The sequence below is a fragment of the Helicoverpa armigera genome, chromosome 23 (genome assembly GCF_030705265.1).
Source record: "Helicoverpa armigera isolate CAAS_96S chromosome 23, ASM3070526v1, whole genome shotgun sequence".
Taxonomy (NCBI): domain Eukaryota; kingdom Metazoa; phylum Arthropoda; class Insecta; order Lepidoptera; family Noctuidae; genus Helicoverpa; species Helicoverpa armigera.
In genome coordinates, this window is record NC_087142.1 from 2,911,135 (window position 1) to 2,937,437 (window position 26,303).

Consider the following 26,303-nt stretch of genomic DNA (forward strand, 5'->3'; position numbering starts at 1 on the left):
TAATTATGGAGCCGTTTAAAATGAATAGGTTTTAAAGTAAAAAAAAAGACACGTAATAACATTTTTATTTACTTCTAATGACACAAGTAAGTAGAGCTTGTACTATAAAATACTTGGTTTAATATGACATCAGATAAACATGCTTATAAAATTTATTTTTTTCTAAATAGATAAGTACCTACTTATAAGTTTTTATACCTTGAAACTGAATCAGATAGTCACTTATATGCACAGAAAGTCACATCAGATACACAAATAATAAAATACAAAGAACAGTAAAAATAGCTCAAAAGATTCACACTGCAATGTATTAAATTCACAAAATACGTTATCTAGTCGTATAAATTGCTCAAAGTATTGACTAGCTCTAAAATGGGTTTAGCTGTAAGTTAGATAAAAACATAAAACTGAATAAAAAGTTGCTTTCTATTCGAACCAGATACATTTAAGATGGTATCGTAAACACGTTTCACAGGCTTTATAGACTCGTTTTTAGGGCATCTAAAGAAGATATATAGCTAATAGTATATCTACATAATGTACTAAAAGAAATACTTTGATAAATTTCTAACATGCCATCTCTTCATCTAAGGTTTATTCTTGCAAATATGATTATAAACAAAGTAGTGATTTGCATATGAATTTATTAAAGAGTCCATGTTGCTTTATTCAAATTCTTCTACATTGCTGAAATGTTTACATATCTTGGAGCGAACCATCTTTTCAAAATTAAACACACGAGAGACGATACTCGCAAAAAATGTAAAGCTACACAAAATAATCACCAAACTGGATACATTACTTTCGAGGAGGACTTAACCCTTTTCATTCAAACAGCCCGGAACACGAATAAACAAACGAAAAAACTATTCTAATCAACAAAGAGCTTAGAAAATCACTACATTCGGTGTGAAGGAACACGTTCCCTTAAACAGGGGAACTAATTCCACTAATACCGACCACCGGTATCTCATTTGTCCGCCGTAATGAAGATCCTTTTCAGGGCCACGTCAAAGGCCTCCTTTACACCGAAGCGTATCTTGGAGTTTTAATATTCGGTTATTATGGATTTGTTTACTGATGTAATTTTTTTTAATGAGTATATAATTTTCTTAACATTGTATTTAATTTACGAATTCGATTTTTAGTTTCAGCCCTCCGTTCAGATTAATTGTCGTACCATTTATCGTTATGAAAATACACTTACTACTGTATTTCATACATGATTAAATTTTCTACATTGTTAGAAAACTTGTATAGTTTGCATACATATCTGAAATTGCTGTCACAAGCATTTGCAACTAACTCAGGTCTCGAGTACTTACGAAGTTACTGCAAAATTGAAACTTGAGAGAATATTATAACACAATTTGTAGATACAACATTAATCTGTCAACTATTTACAAAACGAAGTTTGTAGTTTATATTTAAATAAAATATTGTGGCTTGATACTTTCAAAGGGCACCAATGACCGTGTTTTGGAGGGCACGATAAACTGTAGGTGGCGGTTGTCATTTGAACATTTTTGGATGTAGTTATCGGTAGTCAGAAGCCAGTAAGACTGGTCACCAGTCTTACATAAGAGTAGGCAGATGATGATAAATTTAAAAAGGTTTAAAATGTCCGCGTCTTTTACGCTTCGGTGTGAGGTGCGCCCCTATAATTTGAAAGCTGATCACGTCCATACAAAAGTTACCAGTTTGAATAAAATGAGCCTTGTCGGGTCACACATTTTCTTTTGTAAAAAATATACAAACATCTCGGCCTAACATATGTTAGAGTTGTTTCTTTTTGTAAATTAGACTCGGAATAATATCATAACTCTGCCTTTATCCGTCTTTTTCTTTGCTGTTTAGTTCAGGAATGGAAAAATGCTCTTTGGATACATTTTTGGTTTTCAGATTAGATGGTTTCTCCCTATTTCTTTTTTTATTTTCTTTATTGCTTTCTTGAGATTTGTTTTACTATATTTTTTGACTTTATCACTATTGAAATTCATAGATATGTTGCCACTTTGAAAGTTTTAGTTAAAATTAGCCTTTCATAAAAGTGTATGTCTCATGAGAACTGATAATTAAGTTGATTGATAATCAACCTTCCAGCCTTGTATTCATAATATTATCAACATTTTATTTTTGTACGAAATGAGCTGGTAGAATTTACAGGTATTTACGCTACGCTAAATTACGCTAGTCCTAGGATCCAATTGGTTTATGAGGCGTTAATAAAGATTATTTCAATTTTCAACAAGATACTCAACGACAAATCTTAATTAAACGGATTATACCACGCCCTTTACATTAAACTAGCTTTTGTTTAGTTTGGAAGTTTAGACAATATAGAAGATGTTATAAAGTACACAATACCAAAAAAGTTTCTTGTATCTTTTAAGGCCTACATTGAGGGTTTCAGATTGAGTTGCACCATTCAACTATAACGATAACTAAATCATAACAAGACGTGAAATTGCTGCCCATTGGTCATATCGATGAATTGACTACTGAAAAAGGATCTGTTATATAGTTAACTGGTGCAACTCACCGTCAATGTCCTGTTGTTGTGATGGTAAACCATTATATGTAGTTGTCAAGATACTAACCCACCTCTCATATTTGTAATTTAAAATGGACCTACTCTAATTGAATTTATCCGTTACATGTTTTAACTTTTGGTTATTTCGATAAAATACTAACACTCTCAAAGATCTCTTTTGAAGCTCTCAAACGTTTAAAAATGTTTGTAATTTAATTTGACACAATAGGGAAAGTTAGTGAGACAAAATTGTTTTATTATTTTCCCCTTTGTGGAGTCCGTCCTTAATCCTAAATATTAGGCTGGCAACCCAATTAGTTAACGAAACTGGAACGTGCGTGTGCGGGAGTGTACCCCGCTTGTCACCACTTTTAATTATCTAAGGTACACTTACCAACAAAAGTTGTATAACAAAAGTGTTAATACACAACCCGCTCTACTTTTACATTATTGTTTACATCACAAATATGTCAAATTGTTACAAAAAGAAAAACGAAAATTATTTCGGTGTAAATTCAATGGTTGTTGATTCACTTTACCAACTAACAGTACAGGATCCAAAAAGCTGATTAAGCTCGTTAATTTTCGGAATTTTAACGAAGAAAATTTCTGAGCCAAATTCGGGATTTTAATCATCAAACTTAAACAGAATTTATGTGGAGTTTGAAATTGGGGCCTGATCTCTGCTCCCACGTTATTGGACCTTAGAATAACTGAGCAGAAACAGAGTTAAGTAACTTATTGACGCTTCGTGATGGGTTGTATAAGGGCCTTTTGGACCCTTCCTTGTTTTACGGATTAACCTATTACAAATTGCATGGAAAGAAAGTTTTATTTGATTAAATTCTGTCTGGGTACGGAAAATACTTCAATAAATTGAAATATTATCATTTTACCATTAAAAAAAGATAATGTACACTAAATACATGACGGTCCTAAGTGTAATGTAAATGTACCTATCTTATCAGACCCTTTTGTTTCAAACCATATTTATTCGACTAATATCTAGAACACCAGGGCCACCGAGTATTGGCCCTAGAAAAAGAAATTGGTCCCTAAAAGGTTGTATATTTTCTTTTATCCAGAATAACCATAAGGGGCTCTTGAAATATTGGAATTGTCCTATGTAAATGCCGCAAAATGTATGTCTAGACTTCAAATCTACATAGGACGATAGTGTAAGAAAAAGGGGAAACTAAAATAACAGCCATCTTTGTTGTATTCTCACCGTACTAAGATTTTATTTTTATATTTTCGATTTCTCGAACGAATGCTTGCTTTTTATTTCCAACCTTGATAAAACTCGTTGGCTGCTGAATGTTGGTTTCTAGGTACTTGCATAAAATATGATTTCTAAATCTGCAGTACTTAAAAAAAAAACGTTTTTGGAGATTATCCTTATGAAAACAAAAACAATCGAATATAGGTCACTCTAAATGTGACATCTCAAAAGTAATATTTTCCTTTGGTTTCCTTATAAGATCATTAACTTATCTTATTTCTTTTTGACACAGATTTCGTCCCCCATCATTTGAAGGGACAGCTTCTGAGGACACCATAATTGACGCTGATACCGGCTCTACTGTCATATTCGACTGCAAAGTGACAGCCTTACGAGATAAAACCGTAAGTACCTTTTAAAATATTATTTAAAATGAGAAAAAAAGACGTTAAAAATTGAGAAAGAAGAAATCATGGTATTTGTTTTTACAGGTTTCATGGATACGAGTATCTGAAGATGAAAATTTGGAACTTCTAACAATAGATTTGGATACGCACACGACGGATTTTAGGTAAATTATTCACTTTTAAATAACAAATTTGTCTAAACTACAAACTAAAAATGTAAGTTGGTTCCTTAAAAGCTCTCTAAAATGAGTCGTATAAAAAATGATTTAACACGAAATAATATCTACTTATATGATTAATTGCACACTTTATCAACCATTTCTGACTATTTCCATACATAACCTGTTATTACATACCATTTAATTTCCCACGTTTTCTTCATATACTCAACCATTACCTACCTACTTTCGAAATTGAAAACTGAAGTCTATTCACAAACCCCAACCATTGGAAGATTACAACATAAATATAACTTCTTATTTACGCGTGTCACAATCCAAATAGAATGTGTGTTTGGTCTAAAATATTGGTTATCGAGAAAGCCCGTTGATGTCGGTACCTGCCTGAAAAACTATGTTTTGTATTAGTATTGTCGAGGTGTATCGTGCTTTGGATGATAGTATTTTATTTTATATGTTTTATACACAATGTTTCTAACCTTTTGTTAATTTTGATGATGAATATGATAGATAAATAACGTGCATTTAAATTAAATAATAAAAACAATTGAGAATAAGAGTCATTCATTCGGTTCATTATCATCATCACCGTCTTGTCCTTATCCCAACATTAATTTCGGGGTGACCAAGATGATGAAACAAATTATAATTTATTTTTGATTTCCACGTGAACGAGATTGGCGAGGCCGAGTTGTACATTAAAACATTTTATTTAGGGGTAACATGGTTTTCCGTCTCTTTTTGGAGTTTAATTCTCTCTCTTTCTAGCTATTTATCCCACATGGTGGTGGGGTCAGCTTTCCTAATTTTTCTTCTCCACTTCGCTCTATCTACGACATCGTTCTCGGACACCTGGCACTCCTTCATATCTTTTGACACCACGTCCCGCCATCTGGTCTTAGGGCGGCCTCGTGATCTTCGACCGGGGACAGAAAGTTGCAGCGCCAAATTTCCCACGTAGTCTGGTGGTCTTCTCTTTACGTGGCCATACCACCGTAATCGGCTCTCCTGCAACTTATCCGCTACATCCCGCACCCCTAGGCTTCCTCGCACGTATTCGTTGCGGATACGGTCGAGCCTAGTGACGCCACACATCCACCTCAACATCTTCATTTCGGCAACCTGGATGGTATGTATGTGCCTTTTGGTTACAGCCCATGTTTCGCTGCCATATGTCAGGACTGGACGTACGATGGTTTTGTAAATCAAACCTTTAAGCTTGACCGGCATTCTTCTGTCACATGTCACACCAGTTACTTCTCGCCACTTTAGCCATGCAGCGGCTATTCGGTGTTGAACGTTGCATTCCAGATTTCCTGAACTGTGCATCATACTACCCAGATATTTACAGAAACTAATTAATGAATGTTTATCAACATATTTTAGCAGCTTCCTATTTTTTTCCGGTCTTTTCCTCTGTTTGACTTAATTCTGCAATTTCATCTATTTCAAATCGTACATGTTTTAAATCCTAGTTCTTTCACAGGTACAGGGTAGATTTAGCTGGTGAGAACTGGAAGCTGGCACTAGCTGATGCGAAGGTCCAGGATTCTGGTGTATATTGCTGTCACGTTTCCACACACCCGCCTATGTTGAGGCGGTATAAACTGACTGTGCATCGTAAGTGTTTCTTTATTAAATGTAGTGCTGTTTTTGCCTATTTCACCCGCTTCATTTGAAAAAGTTCAATTTAATTCGTCGTACCTACTGCGAATGCCTACCAAACATACTTATCTTATACAACATCGTACACTACCATCGTAATATGGTATGAGGAAAAGTGTTTTCAATCAAAAAATACTGAAGGGATTCTTTTATAAAACGCTAAAAAAAATACTATATTATATGAAATGAAACTTTTTATTTTAAATTGTTATTGTTACCTTTTTACCAAGACTGATTTTTTTGTTAGCAACAAATTCAAAAAATATCATCCTAATACGCATTGACGTACCTACATATACGGGATCTTTATATAGGTATTTATTACTTTAGGAGAACGTAGCTTTCAACTGATAACGGTACACAATATAATCGCAGACCGTAAAGTGAAATATAAAAGCAGTTTTATTTTATGACTAGCGAATTCATGACTTAGGTATCATTCTAGATATCATTTATTAGATATAATTTTTTTTATCAATTTCACATAAGAACGATAAAAAAGTATAAATTATATCCCATTATGTAACCTTGGACTATTTGGGACCTTCGATATCTTTACAAAATAAAAGAATATTTCTTCAATCTCTGCAAACAAAATTGCTTCTACAGTACATACTTTCTCTTTTGTCTTTCGCTAACTTTCTTAGACCAAAAGTTTGGAAATGACCCACAACTAACCACACATTTTTGTTCACAGCGCCTTCAATAAAGATGAGTAAAGAAGCGTTCCTTGAAACCGGGGAGACTTTATCCCTGAAATGTGCAATTCTCCACTTTTACCCCGGGGAGGCCGTGCCCGAGATGCACTGGTATCGAGGGAACAGCACCGTGTCTCTAGACGAGATCCGAGGAGGCGTGCTTATAGAAACCGATCAGCTGACTTTGACGAGCCATTTGCAGGTAATTACAACATTTACACGCAAATATTGGTACAGTTTTTGTGAATTAAATTGCTCTTGTATTCAGTCCTGATATTTTCCTTTTACTTAAGAATAAAATATTCGTTTAAATGTAGATGTTTTTAAGACACCACTGTATTCAAGCGAAAACATAACTAATTAAGTATACTACGCCTATAAAGTTGTTGATTTTAAACGCAAAATGATAGTAGTCACAGTATCACAGTATCGCGGTCTTCATCGTAATTAAATACCAAATAGTAAGGCAAACCGTGTCCAATAAAAGTACCTTTTTATGTAGTGAATTTTCTTTGCTAACTACATAGTACATTCTCGTTGGAAGCCTTCATAATTCTAATAAAAAGGAACCTAACTGGCAGTCTAGAACTTCCTTAACCTTCTTTCGCCGCATTGAAGTAACGCCTAAAATGAAGCGGTTTTTGACCCCGACCTCTTTTCATCGCACCTGGAAGAAAATCTTCCGTTTATTGTGTTTCGGGGAACATTGTTTCCCTTCTAAACGAGACTTTATAGGCTTTTCTCACAACACAGCATAAATAAAATATCGAAAAACCATTGAGACTTGCTAAGAATTGAAAACGATATTTATAATAAATCGGTCAAAGATCGCTGGAGAAAAATATCTTAAGGAAATTCGGTTTTTCTTTTACAAAATACTTGATTTTAAATGGAGGAAAAGTTATGCAAGTCACGAAGTTATTCGGCTATAATTAATAGAATTCTAATTAAAAATGCTTGTTATCTTCGTACTGGTATTTGCATAATTGCAGCAAAAATATTCGCCTCAAAATGTCTCCTATTTTGAACAGTTTAACCTGCATAGCAGCGATAAGTATCTAGAGATTTTACTTTAGAGGTATTTTAAAGAATATTATCACATCAAAAGATGGAATTACGTCAGTCATTTTATAAAAAATAATATAATATCGTGCGACACCCTTGAGAGAAGATGCCTATTACCTATTCCAAAGCAGTATAAAAATAACTAAGTTAATTCGGCGTGCCCATTTTCCATTTACGAAAGGCCTAGGGGCGAGGTATATCTTCCTAAAATCTCATTGCTTATTTACATTTCATCAACTGTTTTTCCTTAAATACGGGGTGGTTACAAAAATTGTGTTTAACGTAGTAAATGAGGGTTGCTTAGTAGCCTTGTCCCTCACGGGGATGCCGTAATTATGTCTGTAAACGTTTATAGTCAAGGAGATAACAGAGCGTATGATATTTACCGTATGATAGCCATGAGTTAAGTGGTACGGTAGGGTGGGGGCCCACTGTGAGCGTTAATGTAAGTAGCATACTAAGTACTTTGTGAGGTGTAGATTTATTGTAGAACTGGCTCATAATTCGTGTCTTTTAGTGTGTTGCTAAAAGGTTCTCGGACATAAAAAGATCACGCGCGCATTTATCACTGTAGATTTTAGTTTTATGGTTTTATTCATGCTTCAGATTACATTAATGATTTCATTGTATATAATTACAATTAACTTTTGCAATTAGATATAAAAAATATATACTGGAAATAACAAAGTAAACCACCGAGTTGTTACCGATTTTGGAGTTATCTTCAATAAATTACGAAATAATAAAATCATTTACAATCATAAATTCAGCCAAACAGTTACTAAAACATTATTTTAAACTAACAGTTCCAAAAGGCTTATACTCTATAATCATTAATGTCTAACCTTTTTGGGCCCGTTGCCAAACCGCGCTTTATTTAAAAGGCTGGCTACCCAGGATATTACGGGTCTATTAATTTTCGGAAATCCTCAGCTAGCAATGCCGCCCCGCCTTGCAACTACACCCCAGGCCCAGTAATTCTGCCTCCCCGTTTGGTCTAAATGGCCTCTATATATTTGCGGGCAAGTGTAAGTGAGACCTAAATATTCCCTCTTAGTTACGGCGAAAGTGGTGATACAGAAATGCAATCTTGAAAAAAATGTTTGAAGACTTTTATGACTCAGACGTAAGATATCCGCGAATTATACGATGTTTTATTAAAGCATTTTTTTTTAATGCTCTTCCGCGGGATTGGTGATTTTGTTTTTCTTTATGTCTGTGTAATACCAGCCATTTGGCCAGAATTAAAATATGTGGCTTTAGTATTTAAAATAAAACAAACCTCTGTGCAATCGGGGGATTATAAAATAGGTATAATTTATCTAAAGCATTCTAATAAATCAGTAAGTAATTAACAGTTGGAAAGCGATAATTCGATCTTATTATTACTTAGTACCTTGTTCTTTGTGAAATCTAATAATTGAAGCCGACTTGACTAGATTTTTAGGCTTTACTTATACTCGTATTTTAGATAAATTCGCATAATTTCAAGATGTTTCATGAAGCTTTGATATAATATTTATTAAAGCAAAACATCACTTTACTATTTACGTATTCAAGTATATACTTATGACTTTATGAGTTACTGGAAAACGGCTGACGCAATTGCCTCAGGCATTTAAGTAAATCTACATGTAGACACAGACTATATTAACTACTATCTTCTCCCCACGATTACACCCACGTCCCGAGGGAACCACTTCCCGCTTGTGGATAAAAACCCCTTCTCAGATTTTAGAATGTCCTGTGTACCAAACATTTAAATTTATTGAATTGTTTGGCGCGAAAACCTGACGGATAGACAGACAGAGTTTCTTATGCATTTATAATATGATTATTGAGTGTTTTACAATCAATCATCATCATCTCCCGAGCCTTTTCGCTAATCCTTATTTTTTGAAATTGTCATGTATTAAGTATACGTACATCATAAAAATATAATGTATAGATAGTGTAACTGACGACACTAAATATCAAGTTCTAACACACCTATATACATACAGTTTGTACATTAAGTATATATAAACCACTTATTTTCTTTGTTTAGGTGGCGCGTCTGAAAGTGGAGGATGCTGGGAACTACACCTGCGCCCTGGAATCGCCTGTGCAGATGAGGGCGACTACTAGAGTCCACGTTCTGCAAGGTTGGTTATACACCTGCTTACAAATAACAACTAAAATAAACTAGAAACTATCTATAGTTTGGAACACATCAAGTTTAGAATTTGTATCAATTCTATAGTGGTCGATTTCTGAGCTTTGCGTCATCGACGGTATATTTATCCTTTTTTATCTGCCTTCAAAAAAAAGGAGGATATATGTTTGTGCGCGATTATATCAAGTTTGGCTGAACAGATTTTGATAAAGCTTTCATTATAATATTTGCCATAAAATAAAAGATATAAAGAACAATATTGAAGTCGGTTTTATTATTTTTTTTTTTGTAAAAAAAACGTTTTTACTCACGGAGATTTAAAATGATACACCAATAAAGACCCTTTCAAAGCTTCCATGTATTCTACCTAGAAAGAACCAGACCTACATTTAATTGCAATTTTTATTCTTTGACAAAAAATTTCCTCCATCAAGTTCCCAGTAGGTTGCAAAATTCGAAACAGGAGCAATTTGTTTCTTTCCCTTTAAAGAGCAACAGAAACATCTGAGCTCTGAATTCGTTTACAAATGAGAGCAACCAGTTTCGTGCAGTAAGTTCACCTGCAGACTGCCGACTAAACAGTCGGCCGACAGTTGACGAGATAGTTAGCCAATTTTTTTCTTAGAAAGTCTTGATTTAGTCGATCGTATCTTGATAAGTTGAGTGATTGTTTTCAGTCGGTCTGATACCGGCTAAATACCCGATCGTTGTAATGTACGTAAAATCATTGTAGAAGTACCATTTTTGTTTAAATGAACGATAGAATTGAACTTATATCAATAAATCATTACAAACTCAATTTATTTTAATATGTTTTTTTTTGCAACTCAATAAAAATATGGTTATAATATTATAACTTTTTGTAAGTTAATTCAAATGTTAACCGTCCAAAAACGGTACAAACTATCGGCCGACGAAAAGTTTGTAGTCTGCGGGATCGAAAACAAATGAGAGCTACGTAGGTACGTGCAGTAAGTGCACCTGTTTCCAGATTGAGTCATAAACTATTTTCATGCTTATTCGTTGAATGGTGTAGTGCATAAGTGGGCGATATTACTGTAATATTCAGTGTATTGCTTCTCATAACTGTTTGAGAGAGTTGGTTGGAATCTTCGATTGCAGTCTGTTTGAAACACTTTTTAATAAAATGCTAGGTACATTTTTCATTTTAAGGTTATTCGGTTTAGGCAACTATGTTGTAGTCGGCTTCTAGTCTAACCCGATGCATTTGAGTAACAGTATTTTAGACCGAGCGACTGCCAATCTTATCTCGTCAACCCAGTAAGCTATCTATACTTAATTTGTTCAAGTATTATATAAGCAGTCAGCCAAAAATTATGCTCTAAGATATCATAACACCATCCAATCTTCAAAGCATTAGAAAGTATTTAAAACCCATTATTTTCAGTACAAAACAATACCCTTAATATTCAAGACCACAGAATTACGAATCGTCACGTTCCGCGATATTCAAAACTTCCTTAGTTCACAAAAAACGTACAGCGAAAATGGTTCATCGAGAGCATTATTAAGAAATGTCTAAGCTTAATGAGGTTTTTAATGCTATGTAAATTCTCCGACTAGGTTTAGTTATACTACGTAATAAAGACTCTCATTTATAACCGGAGAGTTCTAATATCATGTCATTAAGTTAGTCCAATTGTACTAGTAGCTTCTGTTTTGTTTCCTAAGTATTCGCGCACAATTGTAGGTTTATAATACAATATTTCCTAATAGTCTAGTTTTGTCTGGTTATTTAGGATTGTGTGAATTAATGGGGTCTGTTGAGTGATATAATTTAGGTCAACCTAATCATGATATGATACTGAGCCCGGTGTTACTAAAGATTTAATACTGTGACACACAATTTTGTTTTATTTGTCTCAGTCTTCTAAGGTCCATAGAAAATATACCAAATTATGACATTAAATTTTAGGTATACTTACACATATTTAATAAAAACAAAAAAGCGTCGGCGCCGTGTGACCTGCGTTAAATACTTATAGATATGTATATAAAGATTTTTACTTAAAAATCACTCAGATAAGAGAAGACATGGTTGAAGCACTATGGAATAACAACAGTACATACGACAATAGTATGTTTTGAAATTGAATTTGACTCCGTACTTTATCTTGTAATATCATCTTAAATGGTGTGAAACGAGCAGTAACCGTCCGGTACACTGAACATTCACAATAGTCCATAGAAATTGAAAGCATCCGCACCTACGTTAAATGCTTCGACGAAATTACAAATTGTATATTTCTTGTCCTTGAAACCAACCAATCTTGAGGACGTTTAATTAAAATATTATTTCGTGAATTTCTATCATTTTAGCATTTTCCAAATGTACCTTACTCATTTTAAAAAGGATCGATTCGACCTCTTTATAATATAATTACATTCGTGCGAGTTGCTTACATTAAAAATAGTAGTTGCTCTTGGCACTTTCGTACCAGTTAATGTGACTACTAACCCTTTGCTAAGCCAATTCACTTGAGAAAATTGGTCCACCATAAGAACCCCATTGATTAAGGACCGTATAACAAGACAACTAACTAGTCACGTCTTAAATAAATTGTCGGTTGATCTACCGTAATGGCGGATGGGTCCTTCACACAAGCGCGTATCTATTTATTTAACAAACCGACGACTTAAGGCTGAAAAACTACTGTAATAAACATAAAGAATTGTTGCCTGTTTACTAATGGTAGATTATTTAATATATATTTTTGGTTGGCAATGTTCCATGTGGGTTTTTGTTTAATGTCCTACATGAAAGAAAATAATGGGAAATGCGGAATTGTATTTAATTGGCGGTTAAAAATGCTGCATTTAATACTAATAATAAGACGTGCTCGTATCGTTATAAATATGCAGTCTTTATAAGTAAATTCTAAACAGCAATTACCGAAAACTGTCATATTTTTATATCATTTACTAAATTACCTACGTTATCACTAAACAAATATTAACGTCAACAAACGAATGTTGCTTATACTAACTCAAACCACCATTCTTAGAATCAGATAACTTTACCCGGTTCCCGTATGTAATTTTGCAATAATACTTTCCAATAATTGTAGATAAAAATTCTGTCAATTCCTTGAACAATAAAATTCTACAGCTATTCACTAATTGGGAAACCGAACTATTAAAAGTTCGCATTTTAAAATTGTTTCTGAATAAAAGTAAATAGTAAAACCGTACACTAGCAGAGGTTTTACACTGACGGATTTTCCGCACGATTTTTCCAAGCGACTGCACGATGCACTGCTCGATTCTTACAATTGACAACCACCCATACAAAAATTGAGGTTGAGTCGCGACGGTAAACTCGGTTTTGGTAAGCCGAACAATCCATCAGTGTGAAAGCGCTGTAAGTCAATCTGGGTTAAAAGTTAAATGAAAATATCACTCTAAAAAAATAAACCAATCAATGTAGTTATTACAACAATCTATCAAAAATATATTTTCAGTGGTGAAAATGTTGTTTCAAAATGCTTAAAAATATCAATTTAATTAAATAATCCGCATCATGTTACAGCGCATAACAATACTTATAGGTACATATAACCAGTTTCTAATTTTTATCTAATAAGTTTCTCTTGACTGCCAACATAGCTGCTCAGAAATTAGTCAAATAATAAAATGAGTTGTCAAAGTCAATTAGTCAAGTTAAACTTATGTTACTTTTTGTCGACTAAGTATTAAAAAAAATATGTACTACATGTACACCCTTGTTCCATAGAACGGGCACGTACGTGGCAACATTAACTACCAACACCCACGTTCGTCTACTGAGAAAACACATTTCACTCTCGATTTAATATTTCTAGAATAAATAGTTCGCGAGAGTCGATAAATTCGTACTAAATGTAACAAATGTTCGGTTCCTAAAGGTTTGTGTCCGACATTTTGTGTTTTACGTCCATATTGCAAAGGATTTGTATCGAGTGCTCTGTTTTATAAGAATTGACGTTAAGCTTCATAATGTTTGTTCTTTTCTTGAGAGAAAATGGTGTACTGACAGCTCTTAGTTTTGAAGTCTATTGTGAAATAAAATAAAAGGAAATAAGTGAGATATTATTATGAAAGCGGAAAAGATAAAAAATAATTTGACGCTTGACTGGATGTGAGATATTGCCAACTTGAATCTTTACTTGGATGGATAATATTCAGATATAACTTTATCACCAACCTTTTGATTGCGTCACTGCAGGGCAGGCCTATTTTAATACCGAGAAGGAATGAGCGCTCGTCATGATTGTTAAATGAGGATTGACCATTTCAAGTCCAGGTTTTGTTAATCTATTTTTCTTTATCTTTACTTAGCCTGACTCGAAATCAAACTATCACTGGTATATATATACTTGACAGGCTGTCAATGCTTTAATCTCTAGGCCTCACTTACAGGTAAAGGAAATTGTAACTCTCCCCCAGTAACAAAAAACAACAAGAACAAACCAAATTATTCCGAGAAAAAAAATTGATTAATTTGAACCTGACCCACTACCGTAACTCGAGCTCTATACGTAATTCGGGGCCGGCTCGCAATTCGCAATTCTTTCGAAGGCAATCAACAAGCTAATCGATTAAACTCACTTAGTCCTGTCTCTATTTAGCTCGGTGTCCATTTGTTGGGCCTGACACCTGATTTCCTGTGTCCCAGATAACTCGCTAAACGAATGGTCACAAAACAACTTTCAAAGGCTACTGTGTATCGATCTGGAAATGTCGAAAAGCTGTTTTTACGAGTCCATTAGCCATATTTCTAGTTAGAGGTACATTTCTTCTTCGTTAGGGTGGAACTTTGAAAAGTAAAACTACCTCCAGCTTTTATGTAGGATGATCTGATAAATCACGTTCATTACATTATTGAGATGTGAATACTTGACGTTTGTTGAATAAGCTTGCTCTTAAACGCGCATACGCGCGCAAAACCGAGCGTATACAAACTAAACGCATTTCCAACAGAATTATTAACATACCGAAGTAAAATAGCTGAACTCGGGAGCGGAATACGCATGTGCAATTATGAGGCCAAATAAATATTTGAATAACTATAACAAATGTTTGCACAAAGTCTGGTTGTTTGTGCGATTCTCCTTCAAACATCGCATCGCTTCGAAAGCCGGTGATCGATAAACTACTTTTGTATTTTTTTGTTGGACAGACACTTGATATGCTTTGTGTTGCAGTTCGTTAAAAGTCTAGGATTTTATACAAAGTAATTAACGTCTAGAAAATGAGTGAGATGCAAAAAAGGGTTTTGTTTGGTTCCTTCTCTTTTAAGGGTTCATACCCAAGGGGATAATGGGACCCTATTACTGAGACATCGCTACCCGCCTGTCACCAGGCTGTAGATTCTTGAACCGGGATAGTTAGATAGACAGTTGACATTTTTACAGAAGATGCGTATCCCATCCAAAACAAAAATGTGAAAGACTGCCAAGTTCGATAATATGGGAATGCTTCGCCTATAAAAGAAGTGAGATCTGAATAAGTACCAAGTTCCATACACATACCTCAGTTAAAAATAGTTACTTTTTAATGATGTTACTTGGCAAGTTTTCATACACCTTGTTATAAACCTACTAAACGCAATGAATCAAGTATTTAATTTTCTATTAAAACTTGCCAAGTAATCATCATTAAAAAGTAACTATTTTTAACTGAGGTATGTGTATGGAACTTGGTACTTATTCAGATTTCACTTCTTTTATAGGCGAAGCATTCCCATATTATCGAACTTGGCAGTCTTTCACATTTTTGTTTTGGATGGGATTTCATTTATTTTTGTAAGGTTGTTTATTTTATTTTTTTCTTATGATGAAGTTAGTTAAAGAAATGTCTCATTTATACTATTTTTTAGTTTTTTTAATATGCACTATGTTTCTTACAAAGAAATGAACTAGATTAACTAAATGGACTAGATTTACCAACTGACTGACATGACATGTTATCATATATCATCTTCGTGGATCAAAGTTAAACATTCGTTATTTTCGAAAGTGATTCACACTTAGCCGTTTTCAGATTTTTACTTTACTTTGACTAAATACAAACCTTTGTACCATTCGAAGATATATTATATAAATATAGATAAATTTAGTTCGTTTTAGTTCCTTAGGGGAATAAATTTACACCGGGTATAAAATACCTTCATTATTTTGAAACCGACTCACACTTGGCCATTTTCAGATTTTTCCCTTTACCTTGACATAAAGACCTACCTCCATGCCAAATTTCAAGTCAATACGACCATTGGAAGTGGTCTAGGTTTTTGATGAGTGAGTCAGTCAGTCAGTCAGTCAGTCAGTCAGTCAGTCAGTGAGTGTATAGTAAAAATAGCGATTTTCTGACGTCAATATCTCAAGACCTACAATAGGTATATTAATGAAATTTTGTATTTTAGATAAGTGAGGGGGTCTCAACAGATACTAGAAATTTGATATGCGTAAATAAAATAGATTTTGAGTTACAGGGGGGTCGAATTTGGCCCGAAATGGTTCGTGTAATATAACCCACGGCCGGTGTGTCGCTTTTTTTGCTCGAACTTGGCGGACACACTGCCGTGTGTCTAGAACTATTGCCGCTTTAACAAAAAATACACTCAAAATCAAAATCAAATCGTTTTTATTTCAAATAGGCCTTTGCAGGCTCTTATGAAACGTCAAATTAATTAATTGCACTGAAAACTTTCATAAAATAAATATTTTAAGGGGCTCCAATACAGACGTAACTTTTTTGCTCGTTTTGCAGTTATTTTTGCTTTCTCCATTAGAATTTGTTAAAAATACTACCAGTCTATCACAGAAACAAAATAAAGCAAACCCAGGGTACTAATAGATGGCGGGAAACGTAGGTACTCGATATACCTGCGTTGTAATTAATATTGTGAATGAGGTAATTTATCCGCATAACCTTTCTCGCAGTGGAATGGGGCTTCCAGGTAACTGGGTTAATCTGAATACCCACTTTACTAATCAAGTGATATGAGTTCCGAAGTAGGTATACAACGTATTGACTACGAATTGGATGACTGGTCCTTTTGGAAATCAATAGGTTTGGTCTGATGTCTATCTTTAGCAGGAAATTCATTCCTATGGCTAACTAGTGATGGAAAGAACTTAAACATGATGGTAGAGCAATCATTGTCAATGCTATTTTACCTACTCTTAAAATCATCTTTGAGTGGGTGATACTTTTTGACAATGTGTTACCCAATTGTTTGCCAAATAATACTTAGGCTTGGCAGCTAGTATTTCAATTGCGTTTAAATCAAAAACAGAATAACAAAACACAATATAAGAGTACGTATTAATTAATAATTAATTACTGCTTTCATTAATGGTCCATTTTAAAAGGCTTAATCGCATCATGAGTCATTATTAATTGACGTGGTTTTGTATTGTCAAGGATAATGAATGCTTTTAATAATATTCATGAATTTTAAAAGCTTTGATTATTTACCAAAGTCTAATATCATCATCCACCGAGCCTTTTTTCCCAACTACGTTGGGGTCGGCTTCCAGTCTAACCGGATGTAGCTGGGCTTACCAAAGTCTAATATATCATCGGAAATTATCAATTTTTAGATAAAAAAAAAAAGTAGTTTATTTCTTCAACAAGTTTTTACAATATTATTTAGTTGTCGGAACTACCCAGGAAGCATGTAGTAATGCTTGTATTGGGTCGTTCCGTTCCTTAGGAACAATGCTTATTGCTGAAGTACTTAACTAGGTATTAAACTATTTTATGAATTTACAAGTAAACAATGAAATAAAACTAGATACTGGTATGGCTCTGCGTGTGTTTGTGTGTATGAGTGTGTGTGCATGTGTGTGTATGTGTGCGTGTGTGTGTGTGTGTGTGTGTGTGTGTGTGTGTGTGAGCGAATGTGTGTGTTTCTCTGTGTCAAACAATCTGTGTTAAAATGCCCTATTTCGAAGAAGATATCTCGAAGATATCTAGCCCTACGATGTAATATCTTGGGATCGGTAACTTGGCATGTACCACTAGAAATAATTAAAAGCATTGACTAAAGTTCGTATTTAAATAATAAATTTTCTATTTCGCTGTACCCAAGCGGCTCAAGTTCTTGGACAATTGTTTTTTTACATTTATGGAATAGTAGTTTGTGTATTGCGCATCTGTTGTGCAGCTTATTGTAAAGGTATGCAGAGTGAGCAAGAAATTGTCGCCTAGCAAAGAGAGTTCTACAGGAAGGGGTGGTAACCACTTTACATTTCCTCCTACCACTTTGATCATTATGTACGTAGGGTAAGGTTTTATGTAATTTAAGTACTGAGTTGACGATGTATAGTTTTCTTAGTGACAATATTTTATGAATTTGATATAGTTCATCAGTAGGAAATCTAAATGGCTTAAAGAACATTGTTTTTATCAGGCATCTTTGGGCTCTTTCAGCTTCGAGGAATTTAGTTTTACTGGCACCACCCCAGATGGAAATACAGTAACACATGACTGATTGTGCCAAAGCTATATAGATGCTTTTTAGGAGGTCATGAGAGGTGACATGTCTCAACTTTTTAAAGACCCATATGAGTTTACGTATCCTACCATTTATAGCTTCTATTTGAGGGTGCCAGGAAAGTCTGTAGTCCAGGATTACTCCAAGGTACTTACTGGATTTAACACGTCCAATCTCTTCGCAACCGCATTGCGAAGTATTAGCGAAATCACAGGTATGAATTCTCAGTTTTGAGTGTGAAGGAGGAAGTGTACGCTTATTTATAGAAAAGCAAATATAATTTGTCTTTGCTATATTTAGGGTAAGAAGGGCAGATCTAAGCCAGTGTGCAACCTTGCGCAGACCACGTTCGGCAGCCTCAAAGACAGAATTCCAAGATCCACCATTAAATACTATGGCAGTATCATCCGCATATGAAAATACTTTCCCTCTATCAATCTCCAGATTAGTCAGTTCGTTTAGGTATATGAGGAATAACGTGGGTCCTAGAACGCTTCCCTGGGGCACGCCGTATTCAATTTTAATGGCAGAACTAAAGTAATTATCCATTTTCACACTTTGGGTACGGTCTTTTAAATAATCTGTCAAAAGTTTTAGCGGCACGCCCCTAATTCCTATAGACTCCATCTTATTTACAAGAGTGGGAACTGATACAGTGTCGAAGGCTTTTTTCAGGTCTAAGAAGACTGTAAGACACTTTTCTCCACGATCTAAGTACTGAGTCACCAAGGAGGTTAGTCCTGATATGGCGTCTTCTGTGGATTTTGCTTTTCTAAATCCAAATTGTGAGCTGGATAGAATTTTAAATTTTTCGAGGTAAGTAATTAGACGTGAGTTGATAAGCCTTTCGACAACTTTTGAGATAACTGACAAGACGGAAATAGGTCGATAATTATTTATATCTCCTTTATCGCCACCCTTGTAGACTGGTGTCACAATGGATTTTTTAAGCAATTTTGGAAATATACCTTTTTGGAAACAGAGGTTCGCAAGATGGCTGATGATGGGAGCGACGAGTGATTTTACCAATTTTATGAATTTAGTCTGAATACCATCCCAGCCGGGTGCACTGTCAGTTTTCAAGCATGATATAACTCTGTCAACTTCCCACGGGTCAGTCTCTAGAAGTACGAAAGAAGTAGGTTGTGACTTTGGAGTAGATATTAGGCCGCCAGGTGTATCCGAAGGCCCACTGCGGATGCCTTCCGCCAGGCACTTCCCGACACCGGCAAAATAACTATTAACATAGTTAACCGACTCTGTGGGTGAGCTTCTAGTATTGAGTAATTCAAAGCTACCTGTTTTAGATGTATTAAGATTTGATATTTGTTTGATTGATTTCCAGAGGGCTTTAGAGTTTTTAATATTGTTTTTTAGTAGTTCAGATTCATATTTACGTTTTAATTTTCTAATTAACTTATTGCAATAATTACGGTATCTAGTAAATGTTATCTTTAATATTTCATTAAGTGGATCGGACCTTAATTTTAGTTGCATTTTGTTTCTGTTCCTAATACATCGTAACAGACCACTGGTTATCCAAGGCTTAATAATACGTTGTTTACTAGAGATATTCTTTACTTCAACACTCTCATCCAAAGATGATTTAACTTTATTAGTTAAATGTTCGATTACAAAATTCGGGTCATCGCTTAGCAATAAGGTGGATAGATTTTTGTTTATTAGCTTTTCAACAGCTGTTTCAAAGTTAATGAAGGTCTTAATAGTTGGAGAACGGTATTTTGTTTTTACTTTAGATAGACTCATGAAGACCGATGCGTGATCTGTTATAGTAGTATTTAAAACTGCAATACTGGCGGAGAGTTTAGTTGTATCAATTTTTAAAATGTAATGATCAAGGCAGGTATTTTCTCGCGTGGGAATTATATGGCCTGGTAGAAGTCCATGTGAGGACAGCATGTTAAGGTAAGATGCCCGATTGCTGGAATGGTAAGATGATTCATTGTCTTTTATAATTAGGTTTATATTTATATCACCAGATATTATGATATTCTGGTTGCGTTTAATCGTGTCTAAAAGAGTATCAAGTGAGGCAATAAAATTAGATGCATTCTGAAGTGAGGGTGACCGGTATATTCCCAGTATTGTACACCCACACATGTTTAGCTGTATACATGAAGCGTTAGCCAAGTTATGTTCCTTAAAAAGTGGGTTTAGCTTAGATTTGGCGTATATGACTACTCCATCATTTTGATTACTGTTGTATGTGGTAGCATAATGAGTATAATTTGTTAACAAAGGGACGGGCTTGTTTTTGTTTAAACGACATTCGGTAAGAATTATGACATCAATATCGGTACCATAATCCGAGAGTGTGGCTTCAAAGTTATCGAAGTTGCAGTAAATACTTCTTATGTTTTGTTGAATTAAAGTAAGATCATTTTTGTTATGGTTAATATGTTTATTTAAATTTGCTATATCGCAAGTAAACACGTTTGCAACTGCGATGCCGTCTATTTCATTTGAGTTTCTGAGGTTATCTGTCATTTATTGTAATGGATTCAGGCTGAATTTCCTTTTGTAGTGGAGTGATTATATGTAATAGAAGTAAAAAATAGCACATAAAATAAGAAGTAGTGTTAATTGTATTTAGGTCGAATGTTATTGTATGAATAGTGTTAAAGGTGTAAGTTGTGTGAACGCGTGTGTGATAGTAGGGGCGAGTGGTTTTAAGTGTACTGAAAAGTGTAGTGGTTGGTTTTGTGGTAATTTTGTAGGACTTGTGTGACAATACGTAAGTCAGGAATACCAGATTTAACATACAGAGAATATAAACACTAAAATAACAACAGTCTACAAACAAAACTAGTCATATGGTGTTGAAAAGCTGCTTGATTTGGGCTTCATTAACGATCGTTATAATGGGGGAATTTTCGTCCTTTCTAACGTAAACATTTCCATAGGCCGTCCAGCAAAAGGTGAAACTAGTAGATTTTATAAGATCCCGCGCAAGAAAGTATAACCGTGAGGCCTTGGGTGTCAATTGTTCAGAGACAAAGACAGCGGTCTCTTCGTTAACAACGAATCCCAAGTGTTTTGCGCGTAGTTTTGATTTGTTTTTTATGTTAAAGGCCTTACATTTTTGCAATATATCAGACTTTTGCATGGTTGAAGTTAGTTCCACAACGATAGGTGTATTTGAAACATTCATCTTTTGTGTACGCACCCTGTATATGTCCTTAATGTCCGAGTCCGTCACAACAGAACCAATGGTAGTGGATAAGTTCATTGCATATTTAATGAGGTCATCTTTCGTCTCCTTTTCTTTCTTTGGCACATTTTTAATTTCAATGCTGGTCTTTCTGTAGTTTTTCTGTATGTTTTCAATTTTATCTTCAAGTGTGAAAATATATTTCGCATCTTCTTTTTTCTGTAGCTCTAAATTTTCTATTTTCTTTCTCAGTTCTACGTTTTCTTTTTGCAAGTACTCTATAGATGTCTCAATCTTGGCATTGGTTTCTTCAATCTTCTTTAACATGGGGTTTATTTTAATAAATTCCTGTCGCTGGGCAGCAAGCAAGGAGGAAAACATGCTTCGCATCTCTTCCTTAAATGAGTGAAAATCATTCAGACTAGAAGAAGGAGAAGACAACTCTCTTAGATAGATTGGTAGAAACTGTCAATTACGGAGATACCGTAAGGCAGCTCAGACGCTTTCTTCTACTACGTGACGTGAGCGTAATCAAACGTACAGTTACTAGTAGACTAAGGAGGCATTCGGGTTGCTTGAAACATCTGCCAAATATTGGTCTTGATTGATTGATGATTAGGTTTTAAAAAAATTACAGGTTCCAAAGAAGGCGAAGAAATATAATAGGGGAACCAGTTACGTTCCTCGTCCTCCAAACACCCATATAGCGACGGACGCTAATTTCTTAGGAGATTTTACAGTATGACATCTCCGCTCGATCCATTAATCATTGCATCTCACATAATAATAAGAATATACCAACTTTATTACTCAAGTACATTCATACTGTCCGTTGTTTGTGTGACAAGGTTTAAATGTAGGTCAGGCGCACCTAAAATTGTGAGACAAACGGAATGTAGCTATATGTATATGTACTCTTAATTTATTTCATAAATCTGATGTGCAGGTCTTAAATACCTGTAACTAAACAATTAATTACGCTGTTTTTCAGTCTCCGATGAAAAATACATTTAGCCAAAAGTTTTAGTTATTTGCAATGTTTGTAATTTATTCTGGTTACACAACTCAAGGAAAATGTAAAAGTTATATTTTCAATAATGTAAAGCCAAATACCACCCATATTCAGACATTAAATAATCATATGCTTAGCTAGTATTTTACAATTATGTTTACATTTACAAATATATTTGTTATTTGTAATACACACACAAATATATGTACAAATATTGCATGGTGCTATCCACCCTCAAATTAAACAATAAATCGATTCACTCTATTAATTCTTCCCACATCACCGACCTATTTCACACTCCAATTCTAAATACAATTTTGTCCACAGGATCAAGCCTGGCAGAATTACAAAGCGGTGTGAAAACCACTACAAGCTACTTGAGTTTGCTGCTAACATCACTGTTGGTTGCACTCTGGACCCGGTACGAAGACATAAGGTGACCTATTTAGACGATATAGGGAATTCGTTCAGACGGATTGGGTAGCAAGAATTGAAATTTAGATGTAAACTGCAATGGAATTGTAAATGTCGTAACCAACATTTTGGTCCTTCGATCCGAATGTGATCTATTGAGTTCAACCTTTTACTTCGAATTACAATGCAACGTCAATTCAACCAGAGAAATACCCATAGTTAAAGTTTGTAACAATTATTATTGTTTTACGTTGTTATTAAAGCTCAAAGTTTTTTGTGTACCTAAACTGCATCCCGCAAAAGGTTGGCCGAAAGTTTTTTGTTCATCTTTGTATAAAACACGTTAGGCTACCTAACGAGGTATGCCGCCCGCGGCAGTCCCGGGCCAAAAGAACGTCCTGCTCCATTAACGCCCCGTTCCGGCCCGTAACCGGCTTTTGTCTGAAGGGCTCTTAAATATTCACCGGTTCTCAGTATCGATCACTGTACCGTATTTTATGCAGTATCCTCTCTTCAATATTAATCTATGTTTTGGGGTCAGTGTGTAATTACTTTATTTTGTAATTACTGTTATCGGTGGAATATTGCTATTTTATATTGTTGCTATTAAATAAATAAATTATTTCATTATTATCAAACAACAGCGTGAGAAGAATCTCCTATACCTACTAGTATTTTTGACTCAAAATAATGTCTAAACGGAAGATATTTTTATTCAGTAAATACATCGTCTCCTAAAATTTTCGTATTCCGCTCGAGTTTGTTTTAATCTTAGTACCCAAAAGTTTAATTAAGGTAAAGTGTTACTGTTATGGTGTATCTAAAAATTAATTCTTGCTTATCCAGTCCTGGTGTGAGATCCTTAAATGAAGTTTGAGCCGTCCAAGGATCTTTGGGAATAAGGACCATTAGTGAGAGTGTATATAGTTTGTACAAAATTATGATATAAATATGAAAAAAAGTACCTAAATAATATTGAAGTCAGTCGGTTCTCACAAATTGATGAAACTGAAATTATTTTGACCGCAAACAGACAAGGTTCAGTTGCGAAGAAAAATCAATTTCTTGCTTGAACAGTTTCAATGCTTCCATTAATATTTATGGTTGTATACGAGTTATAATCAAGGTAAGGACCAGCTTTTTTGACACTAAATTGATGGACCTGAAAATTGGTCCTGAGGGACGCGTCTCAAATTGTTAGTGTTTTCGAATTTCAGTTTTAGAGAAAGAGGCTGGAAACTTTGATTACTTATTTTCTTTTTTTAGAGGTGATGGGATACCGATTGACTTCCAAATCACTTCTCTAGAGGATACATATCACAATTAATCTCTTCATATCACTTAATGCACTATCACTTTTTCTACAATGTTTTATTTTACTCGCAATATATCTCCATACTCAACTATCTCTAAGAAATATACGTTTATTTTAGAAGATATTGTATAAAATAAATAAAACCATATCAAGCTGATGTCATAAAAGTATCATTCACAATTTTGCAATTTCGCTGTGACAAATAAGTATTAATAAAAAGAAAATTGAATTACTTGTCTTATGTTTTTTCATCTGAAAAAACAACAGAAATATATTATTGGTTTTGTTTCAATTTGTATTTTCAGCATACTAGGTACTTAGAGCTGGTATTATTTTGGTAAATACATAGGTATTTATTTATTAACATTTGTTTAAATATAGTTTTTGTTATAATCGATGTGATCGAACTTTCCTGTAATTATTAATCCACAATTAGTTCATTTTATGATACACGAAGAACGCACAGGTCTGTACTTGATTTATTTTCATTGTTTTTAATTTATTTTTTCATAAGTATCAATTAGCTATCATTATACATGATCTCACAACATATCAATGTATACATATTTTCTTCTCACGATATGTACCTTAAATTATGTATAAAGTATGCTAAATAATACAGAGTAGATTAAGAAACTATACTTAGTCATATTTTATACATACACAGGATTTATAGGACACATAAAAAAAGTTTGTCATGAATAATAATGTATTTAAAATGTAGGAAACAAAATGTATACAGCATGTGTCAATACAATATTATATCATTATAATAAAAATATATTTTAGATATTTTTTTCCAAAATAGAAGTTTTTTAATCCTGTGCATGTCTAATAATATTACATTTTAAGGAGTTTCGTTATGTTATAAATGTTAAAATTTTAACGCAACAAAATTAAAACGATCAACGTCATATAATAATGTATAGTAATGATTAATCATTGCGAACATCAGTAAATATAATATTTACAAATTAAACATTAGTATAAAACGTTTCAGTTATCATTATTAATGAAATAATGAGTTATTGTGTATTCGAACGGAATATATATTTTATAATTCGTTGTAAATGTTTTGTGTATTTTATTATGATATTGACAATCTGTGACCGTTTTTAGACACTTTCTCACACAAGAGAGAGAATATGTAAAAGCATACATTTTATCTTTGTCTCATATTTCTCACCAACAACTTGGAGGAACTACTTAACATATTCCTTATATTTGTACCATAAAAGCTCTGAAACTACTGAACCGATCCGAAAAATTATTCCCCTGTTGAAAAACTATATTTTATCCTAGGTACAGGGAGTATTTGCCTCGAGACGCGGGTGAACCCGCGAGAAAGCGGCTAGTATTATATAATTTAGTCAAAAACATCACAGATTGTAATATTTTATTGAAAGTTTAAACATACTTATCGGTGCTTTTGTTGACTGTTTATTCAAGCGATATCATATTAATGTAAAAATAAATAGAGATAATGTATTAATATCATGAAATGAAAATACTTAATTATTACGTGTGCAATATTGTGATAAAAATAGGTTTTTTTAAATAAAAGTCTGTATGGAAATAATGAGATTTTTATTTCGTTTTTGTTTATGAAAACATGTATAATACTTAAAATAAGATTTGCTGAAACATTTTTTTCACAAAGCATCTGAAAACGACAAAAACCGAAACAAAAACGACGAGTTTAAATAAAAGCAAGACAATTTAAACAATTATCCTGTCAACTGAAAAAATGCGGTAATTTATGAAATAAAGTTCTCAAGAATCCAAAATTGGATTAATTAAAAAACTTAAAAGTGTTAATTCATCTCGAGAAAGGACATTTAAGAAAAAATAAAATAAAACGCTCTTCAAGTGTTTCAATGAGATTGTCTGCCTTTGTTTTTTTTTAGACAAATTGTTATAAAGATTGCTCCAAGGATAATATTTTATCTCGTTTTAAAAGAATTAA

The 26,303-nt window shown here is 33.9% G+C and overlaps 1 protein-coding gene across 1 annotated transcript in view; it reads left to right on the top strand.

Annotated features, from left to right (window-relative positions):
* LOC110371401 (protein sidekick-1) overlaps positions 1-23,146 on the top strand; it is a 60,040-nt gene extending 36,894 nt beyond the window's left edge. The window contains exons 4-9 of the mRNA XM_021327628.3: positions 4,048-4,159; positions 4,247-4,326; positions 5,828-5,961; positions 6,704-6,906; positions 9,817-9,913; positions 22,936-23,146. Coding sequence (XP_021183303.2) covers positions 4,048-4,159; positions 4,247-4,326; positions 5,828-5,961; positions 6,704-6,906; positions 9,817-9,913; positions 22,936-23,048 — 739 coding nt within the window. The 3' untranslated portion in view covers positions 23,049-23,146. The remainder of the gene's footprint in view (positions 1-4,047; positions 4,160-4,246; positions 4,327-5,827; positions 5,962-6,703; positions 6,907-9,816; positions 9,914-22,935) is intronic.
* Positions 23,147-26,303: the final 3,157 nt, after the last annotated feature.